The sequence below is a fragment of the Bison bison genome, unplaced genomic scaffold (assembly GCF_000754665.1).
Source record: "Bison bison bison isolate TAMUID 2011002044 unplaced genomic scaffold, Bison_UMD1.0 scf7180017864473, whole genome shotgun sequence".
Classification (NCBI taxonomy): Eukaryota; Metazoa; Chordata; class Mammalia; order Artiodactyla; family Bovidae; genus Bison; species Bison bison.
Genome location: NW_011495034.1, coordinates 17,774,228 through 17,783,020, shown reverse-complemented (window position 1 = coordinate 17,783,020; position 8,793 = coordinate 17,774,228). Strand labels below are relative to the sequence as shown.

Genomic DNA, 8,793 nt, shown 5'->3' with positions numbered 1-8,793 from the left:
TTGAGGCCGCTGTGGCCCTCTTGAGGTCCTACAGAGTGCACTGGGACCACTGTTTTTAAGAAGCTGGATGGAGGTCAACCCTGGAACAAGGTCAAATTCATGGGGAGAAAGGAGTCAGGACCAGAAGGGAGGGAGGCCCTTGGCCAAAGCTGGGGCCCGCTGGCCTGAATGCTTTGTGGAGGGCTCTCACTGGACTCTTGCCTCTCAGGTTTTACTACAATGTGGAGTCTTGTGGCTCTCTGCGCCCTGAGACCATCGTCCTTTCAGCCCTCTCTGGATTAAAGAAGAAGCTGAGTGATTTACAGACCCAGTTAAGCCACGAGATCCAGAGTGACGTCCTCACCATAAACTAGCTGCAGCTCACCTGTTTGAGCAAAACAGTTGGATTTCAGGTCTCTTCTGAGACTCTTTTTGGCTCCTGGGCACTGGACAGCTGTTGCTCAAGTTTCTTGGCAAGCCTTCAGTACCAATTAGCAAGGCAGCAGCGGGGAGGGGTAGGTCCATGCCAGCCTCGATCGGTTACAGATCACCAGGGGCGCCACTGCCATTGCTGGCAGGACAGTTTTCCCCTTCATTTAGCATCCCTGGGCCTGCCTGTAGGTTGGCAGCAGTGCTCCCTGAAACACTCCTTCCACCCTGTCTCCCAGTGTGCCTTGGGGGCCATAGGGCTCCCCTGTTGACAACCACTGAGCTGGATTCTCACCTTTGGGTCATTTCAGCTCTTTACTTCGAACCCTTTCTGTTCATGAGTTGGAGTGCTTACCATTGTAGGCTCATGTGTAGGGACTGACTCTGAATCCTGACTCGGGCTGCACGAGCGCCCTTCCAGTCCCTGCCTCGGCCACCCTGTTGGCCTTTCACTCAAGTGTCCTGAATTTGAGAACCTCTTAAGAGTAGTATTAGTCCTAGGCTATCCCCCTCTTCCCCCCAGTAAACCTTGTATTTTGTTCTCTACCCATCAGTTTCAATCTTCACCAACAATGGCCAGATGATTTAATTTGTGTGGTGGGGGCAGGGGAGAGGACAAGGACCTTAATGAAGATCTGGCCTTGACCCTTAGCCCTGTAGGTAGGCACACACCCAACACAGTTAATTAGGCAGCCTGGCAGGAGAAGCCTGGAGAAAACCGGAAATCTAGTACAGAAAGGAAGGGTTATTTATTAACAGTAGTTGTCTTTTGAAAGTTTTTATTTTTGGCAATAAAGAGCACAACGTACATAATCTCCTTCATGCGTCATCGAGCCACGAACCGAGCCAGCCAGCTCTGCCTCCCTTCCCGTGGCCTCTGGGTGCCCTTCTTCAGGCTAGCTTACTCCTGGGGTGGTCATTCCCTGGGTCAGGTTCAGAGCTGAACGGGCTGTGGCCCCTCCCTGGCTCCAGGGCTCTGTCTGGAGGGGCCTCTTGCTTTACCATCCTCCTGCCACGACTCGAATAGTGGTTATTTACAACAGGGTCTGTTCCCACAGATCAGAACCCTAAAATATTAAAAACAAAAAACCCAGCACACACACAACCGAAGGTTTGATGTGAGTAGAAAGATAGCCCTTCTGCACGGTAGTCAATAAATACCAGCACTAGAAAATCAATTGCTTTAATTGCGTTTCAGCAGGGAGCCTCAGCACCATGTGGGGAGGAGGAAATGGGGCGGTCTCGGTTTTTGAGTCCTTTTGGCCAGAGGGAGGCCACACGGCAGGGGAGCACCCTCCACGGGAGCACTGCCCACCTGGTCAGTGAGGGGGCAGCAGGGTGCTCCCCCCGACCCCTCAGTCCTCCTGGGGGCCGGCCTGGCCCTGGAGCAGGAAAGAGCTCAGGAAGGGCCACCCTCCCTGGGCTGAGGTAACAGCACCCTGCCCCCAGGGCGTCTTCTCGCCTACGAAGCAGGAAGAGCCTGGGCAGAAACCACTTTAAAACCAGATTTTCACCTGAGGTGTCAGCGAGATGTCACCTCTGTGTAAAACTCCGAAGTGCAAGGCTGCCGAGTGGCACAGTGTAAGCTCGGATCCTTCCTGTGCCACCAGGCCCAGAGGGACCGAGAAGCCACCTGCTGTCTCCACCCCTGGGCTGCGTGGGAAAGCCAGCAGCCAGAGCAGGCGCCGGGAGTGTGGACTCTTCCTCCTCAGGCCTGAAGCAGGAGGGCTGGTACCCCTTGGGGGACAGGAAAAACCACCGCCCTCACATTCAGAAACAGCCCTGACTGTGGCCTGGTCATGGGGATAAAAAATGTGTATGTGGTGGCAGGGAGGGACAGAGGGGGAAATCTTATTAATATAGAATAATGTCATAAGCCATATATATTAAAATCATTAACCGTATATAGTCCTATGGTAGCTCCAGCCCCTCACACATGCTCAGGTGGCATGGCCAGCCCTTTGCCTTGGTCCAGTCTCACCCTTGGGGGCAGAGAAGGGACAGCTTGCTCCCTTTCTCTGGGCTCCTGGCCCACAGCCCCTGCAGGCCGTCCACGAGACACTGCAGGCAGCCCCAGCGGTCGTCCGAGCACGCTAGCTCTGCCATCACTGGGAAGGGGCCCTGGCCTCGCTGCTGTCCCCCTGGCTGGGCTTTGGCTTTAGCAGGATGAATCTGTTGAGGAGGTCCGTTTCTGAGCTGGCCTGGGCTGCCGCATACCCCTCACCTGTGGACACAGACGCAGGCTGAGGACTTGGGCCCAGGACAGAAGACCCCTGCCCAGCATGCCTTGTCCTCCACAGAGCCTCCTGGCTGGTGGGGGTGACGCACAGCAGTGACTCACCGGCGAAGCTGGAGGCCTCGGCGATGTTCTGGGAACCTGTGATGTGGTGCCAGTAGGCACTGCGGGGCAGCATGGTAGTGGGCGTGCAGGGGTATGAGTAATGTTCTGTGCCCTTGTTGAGCAGCTGTGGGGCAGAGAAGGGTCAGCGGCTAAGCCCAGGGGTGGCCAGCCCAAGACTCTGCCTGCCTTTGCCATACACATGAGCTGGAGACGGCTGGCACTCTCCCGGTCCTCTGACTGCCCGCCCGCCGCCCCCTACCCTGGACTGAGACGTGCGCGGCCTCACCCTCACATTCTTCTCCATCTCCAGCAGGACTCGTTTGTGCTGCTCGGCGATGGCCAGGGTGGCACTGTGGACCCGCTGGTAAATCTGTTCCCCTTCCTGTGTCTGGAAGGTGTAGAGCCCTTCTCCAGCGTCACACATCCTGGGGACACAGAGAGCACGGTGGTGGGCGCGTCCCACGTATGTGACATGCTCAGGCTCTCCTTTGGGAACAGGCAGGGCTGTTACCTGAGGGCCTGACCACCCAGCTCAAACGTGTTGAACATTTTCCATGGGCCTGGTGGTGGTCTAAATGCTTTACGAGAATTAATCCATTCTGTTTTCTCCACCACCTGGTCTGTGTGCAATCAGTTTGCTCATTACTACAGTTTTTCTCAAACTATCTTATAGATGAGAAAACTGAGGCATTCAGAAGCTAAGTAACAACCAAAGTTACATGGTGGAGTATACAGAATTGGAGTCTAGGCAGGCTCCTCCAGAGTTCAAGATATACCCAGTCACCATCATCACCCAGTGTATGAGGCTAGGTACTTTTATTATCCCATATGACAGATAAGAAAACTGAGACACAGGTCTGCCATCACACAGCTGGTCAGTGCCAGTGCCAGCATCTGATTTGAGCTTTTGACGTACTTGCTGGGAGCCTCGATTTCTTCATCTGTAAAACGGGAATATTATGTTCCCCTTCAGGATGCTATGCCGATAAATGAGCTTTCAGCACAGGGCCCACCCAACACAAGTGAGTGGCAGCCACCATCAAGACCGTGGCTGGAGGGTGGGGAGGCGAGTGGGTCCTACCGGCCAGCCTCGAAGGTGAAGCGGGTGGCATCCCGGCCATAGCGGCGCAGTGAGCAGAGGGGCCACGAGACGAGCTTCACGCGGGGGTTGTGTATGTCCCAGAGGTAGATGTTCTCGTGGGTGATCTGCAGCTTGCACTCGCCGTACACGTCCAGGTTGGGACAGGGCAGCAGGAAGACATTGAAGCGATCTGGAGGGGAGAGGACAAGAGGGCCTGGAGCTTTCGGGGGGTGGGGGGAGGTCCTCCCACCCCCACCCTGTGCCAGCACCAGGCCTCACCTGTCTGCTCACACTGCACTCCTGGGGCCAGGAGGTCTGGCTCTCCCAGACTGATGTCGTTGAGCCTCGACCCCAGACACTCCACAGAGAGCGTCTTGTACCACTCCTCTGCCTCCAGCTCTGGAGAAAACAGTATCTCATCATGCTGCCAACTCAGGGTCCCTCGGCAGCCTACCCCACCTGCTTCAGCCGGAGTAGTCCCCGCACGCAGGGCAGAGAGGGTGAGGCCAGTGGACTCTGCCTGCCTGCCCACCTCATCCTGGGGGGCGGCTCCCTCAAAGGCGCCCTCCTCCCCTACACCTCACACCCCATCAGGAGAGCTAGCCTGGCTCTGCCCCCTACCAACTGGACCTTGACCGGCACACAACCGGCAGCCCCATCCCCTCACCTGAGTCGCAGGTGAAGGTCCGTGCGGAGTCGTCAGTGAATATGATGGCCACTGCCTGTCTCTTGGTCTCCTTGGGGAGCCGTGTGACACACTTGACGTTGCTGATCTCTGTCACCTGGCACGGCATCCACAGGGGACTCAGCCAGGGTGAACCACCTCCCGCTACATCCCCCGCAGCTCTCCCACCCCCAGGAGGTCCTGTTGGCCCTCAGGACTCTGAATAACAATCATCGCTGCTTACAGGTTGGGGAGCTAGGGCCCAGGCCCCCTAACCTTGGGGCAGCCTCGGAGGCACACGGACTTCTCGTCTGGATACTTCTCCAGCCGCTGAGGCCCCTTGCTGGAGGACTTCCGGAACACCAGCCAGCACCTCCGGTAGATCTGTGGGGCGAGATGGCAGGGGGATGGACCCTGGACCACTCCCAGCGCAGCCAAAGTGACCCTGCAGTTTTCCCTGCCTACCACGAGGGGCAGTGCCACATAGCCTTCTAGGGGGCTCAGGCCCAGGAGACCTGGGACAGCTGACACCAGTGTGACACCCCACCCTGGGGAAGAGACCCCTCCCCAAACTGAAAAGGCAGTCATTTCTTGGCTGGCTCCATAAAAGTTGCTCCTGAGTTACTGTTTACTATGAGTTCAGCCCTGGGTTTAATCTAAGTAGCCAACATTTATTGAGTGCTTCCTATTTGTGCTTTTTGTTATTAGCACTCCTCACATTTAATCTCAGGGTCACTCTTGAGGTCAGTTCTATTATCATCTCCACTTTACAGATGGAATCTGAGGCACCCAAGAGTTGAGTAACAGCTTATGAATGGCAGAACTGGTATTTAAAACCGGCTGCCTGGAGCCAAGGCCGTACTGGGAAACCACTGCGCTAAGGCTCAGTCCAGGAGCACCGGCCAGGACAGAGGCAATGTCGTGCGGATAGGAATCAGGCCCGAGCCCGCTCCCAGCCTGCACATCACCGCAGCCCTTGTTCTTAGAGCCAGGGGACAGCTCTTGATGTAGGTAACACCCCCTCTTGTCTCCAGGACCATCCTGGGAATGAAGAGAACCAGAGTTAGTTTCCTGCTCCAGCTGGGAAACCAGGTGCTCTCAGAGGTCAAGGAGCAGAGCCAGGAACCTAGAATCACCCCAGAGCACAGAGCCGTCCCCAGTGAGGTTCATCACTCCTTGCCCCAACCACCGCCAGTGACCCTTGCCTAAATCCACCTAAATTCTCTATAGCTTCCCGGACTCCATCCGAGGGGCAAAGGAGCCAGGGAGCCGGGAGCTGCAACGTTGGTGGCCCTAGCCACTTGCCTGGGCCTCTGACTCTTCCTCCTATGGCTCTTTTCCAGCCCAAAGTCCAGCTGGGGTGTACCTACTCTTTCAGCAAGCACTCTAGAAGGCTGGCAGAGCCATTCCGCAGGAATCTCCAGTGCTCCTCTCACTGGCAGCATGGAGACTGAGGGGCCCTCCTCTTTGCCCTGCTATGTGGGCACCAGATCCTCGGCAGGCAGGTTCCCAGAGTGCGGTGGGCCAAGGCAGTCTCCATCCTGAGAAGCTACTCACACCAGGCTATTTCAGGCTCTGGAGACTCCAGGAGACGTCTGTCCCTGCCCCCCTGACCTTGGCTCAGCCCTCGGCCTGTCTGCATAAACCCCAGCAGGCCTCAACTCTAAGCTGAGCAGCTCTTTTAGGGCAGAGATTGTATTTTATTCTCAGAATCCTCACATCCCAGTAGCCTTGTGAACAGAGCCTGCTGAACAAGTGAATGATCATGTGTAGAGACCGTGAATGGATGGATGGATGAATGAATGAATGAATGCATGAATGCTGCCAACTCAGATATGCCCTGCCAGGCGGGGCTCTGTGCAGCCTGCAGGGGCGGAAGGCCTGGGGGCCTGAGCGCTCTGGTTGCCTGGTTACAAGATACACACACACACACATGCACACACGCGCACGCACACACACTCGCACGAACACAGAGCCCCAGGGAGCCACTGTGCTCAAGAGCCCTCCTTCCCCACTTCTCACAGGTCTTTGATCAGCGCTTCAGAAACGCGCTGCCACAGCTCTGCCTTGGGAGGAAAGCCCTGGCAGGTAGGAGGGCCCGCTCCCGATCTCTTTCAGCCCTTCCCCCCTCACCTCTGTGGGCTGAGACAAGAATGGCTGGCCTGAGACAAGAATGGCCCGGTGGCCCCAGCCCCTCACAGCAGATCTGCAGGGGGAAGTCGAGTTCCCTGAGTGGGGGTGACTCCAGATGGGGCCTGGCCACAGCCCAGCTCCTAAACCCTGCCCTTGACTGTGCCCACCGTAGGTTCCCAGGCCTCCCCCGAAACAGGCCAGGTTCTAAGCCCAAGTGGCCACCTCAAGTGCCTTGGCTTCCTGGGAAACTCTGCTCTGGACCCGCCCTCGGCCCAGCTGGCCCCTGGGGACCTGAAGGCGCTGACAGGTCTGGGCCCTGGGGAAGGAGGAGCCACACTAGAAGCTGGGCCCCTGCCCCCTGCCTGCCCACCTCAGCCTTAGCTTTTCTCCTCGTTCTGTGCTCCAAATGGGCTCCATCCTTCTCTCAGGGCAAGAACACAGTGGCTGATGGCCACCAGGGCCCAGGCTGGGACACAGTCCAAATCCAGGTAAGACCCCAATGTGCCCACCAGCTAAGTGGCTGCCCCCTGCCTGGACAGAAGAGCCCCCAACAGGGGCCCTGGGGTGAGGGCCACAGAAGTGGAAGGGGGCGCAAGAACCACCCTGCTCCAAGGCCAGTCCTGTTCTGTCTGGTACCCACGCAGGGGCCCCTGAGTATCAGAGCCCAGCTCCTCCGCCAGCCCACTCTGCTGAGCCAGGAAGCCTTGAAAGTCAGATCACACCCCCACTCCCACCAAGGCCATGGGGGAGGGGAGGGTGAGCAGGGGGCCCAGGTAAACACAAGACTTGGGCTATCTCAGGGGCCAGGGTTTCCATCTTACTGGGGAGACCCCTCAATGGAGAGAGTGGGGAGAGTCAGGGAATAAAGTCAGCTCTTGGGACAACCTCACCAAGATTATTAAGTTGGTCCCTGGGGCCCCTGCTCATGCCTTTTGGGGGGCGGTTTCAGCAGTAGGGGGTGGGAGAGGGTGCACACCCAGCAAAGGTGCATCTGAGGCCTCATCTCCATAGGCCCTCCAAGCCCCCAAAACCTGGGAGGAAAGCAGCCGGGCCCAGTGCCATGGGCCATCCGGCCCGGGTGCTCATTCATAAACCACATAAATGCCAGCTTCTGTGCCCCTCGTACCGCTGCCCTACCCCCAACAACCAACCACTCTCCTTGGCCAATACTTCAACCATAGAAGCAACAACCGAAGACAAAATAAATAAATGCTGGTACACAGAAAGCTACGGGAAGCAGGAGAGATGAGGTACTTTAAAGAAAAGAGGCCAGGGGAGGGGAGGGGGAGACGAGGAGGTGATGGCAAGGGGAAGTGACAAGCTGGTCTCAGCTCAGATACAGCCCGGCATTTCCAGCCGCTGCCCGGGCGACAACTTCAACAATAGCAGGCGAGCCGCCTGCCCATCGGCCACCACCACTGGCCCAGCCACTGGGACTCCAGCCAGCCGGGCTGGGGTGGGGGCTGCAGTGGGCAGAGCCGGGCCCAGGCACATGCCAGGCAGCCCGCCGGCCAGAAACCTCGAGAGACCGGCAATGCACGATGGCCAGCCAGGAACCGGCGGGTGGCCGTGCACCCCCGACATCCCAGATGCCAGACCCAGGGCCCCTTGGAAGGTGGCTCACCCCGAGCTTCCTGCTCTTCATCTTCACGTAGCCTTGCTTGACGATGTCGTTGAAATTGGTCGCCATGGTTTCTCCACCGTGTCTTTGAGGCTCGTCTCTCCCGGGCGCCGAGGGGAGGGATGCCCAGGTGGCCTCGGTTTTCCCGGCTCCTCCGATCACCTGTTCAAGATCCTCCGACGGGGCTGCTGCACGGAGCTGCTCTTCACCTTGCCTGCCTCAGCATTGTTCTAGCAGCTCCTTCGCCCGGCGCCTGCTGGAAATAAAAATGACAGGGAGATTAGACAGTGACATCTTTCTCTTCCCCTGGCCGTCTCGATCTTTTTTTCCTTCCTCTACCCACACTCGTCCCCTCCCTTCCTCCCTCTGCCCGCCCTTCTTCCTTCCCTTCCCTCCCCACCCCAGGACGGCAGAACCATTCAGGAAAACCCCGAGGTGGAGGCCTCTACGAGGAAAATGGTCTAGCCCAGTCCCCTCCCTCACACGGTTAACCCCTTCCTGGGAGGACGGGCTCCGGCTCCTGCTGTGGAGGTGGGGGGAGAGGG

General features: G+C 57.8%; 2 protein-coding genes across 9 annotated transcripts in view; one reads left to right on the top strand and one right to left on the bottom strand.

Annotated features, from left to right (window-relative positions):
- POLR2C (polymerase (RNA) II (DNA directed) polypeptide C, 33kDa) overlaps nt 1-1,216 on the top strand; it is an 8,501-nt gene extending 7,285 nt beyond the window's left edge. Inside the window, exon 9 of the mRNA XM_010861877.1 lies at nt 209-1,216. Coding sequence (XP_010860179.1) covers nt 209-353 — 145 coding nt within the window. The 3' untranslated portion in view covers nt 354-1,216. The remainder of the gene's footprint in view (nt 1-208) is intronic.
- Nucleotides 1,171-8,793, bottom strand: part of DOK4 (docking protein 4) — a 13,774-nt gene continuing 6,151 nt past the window's right edge. For 5 of the 8 annotated variants that reach the window (XM_010861887.1, XM_010861884.1, XM_010861881.1 and 2 more), the window contains 8 exons: nt 8,252-8,504; nt 4,771-4,878; nt 4,498-4,612; nt 4,110-4,229; nt 3,831-4,020; nt 3,036-3,174; nt 2,750-2,873; nt 1,171-2,632 (listed from right to left, as the gene is read on the bottom strand). In XM_010861887.1, the coding sequence (XP_010860189.1) occupies nt 2,514-2,632; nt 2,750-2,873; nt 3,036-3,174; nt 3,831-4,020; nt 4,110-4,229; nt 4,498-4,612; nt 4,771-4,878; nt 8,252-8,317 (981 nt within the window). In that variant the 5' untranslated portion in view covers nt 8,318-8,504 and the 3' untranslated portion in view covers nt 1,171-2,513. Of the gene's footprint in view, nt 2,633-2,749; nt 2,874-3,035; nt 3,175-3,830; nt 4,021-4,109; nt 4,230-4,497; nt 4,613-4,770; nt 4,879-8,251; nt 8,756-8,793 lie in introns of those variants that run through there. The other 3 variants (XM_010861885.1, XM_010861886.1, XM_010861878.1) reach the window with 2 other exon arrangements.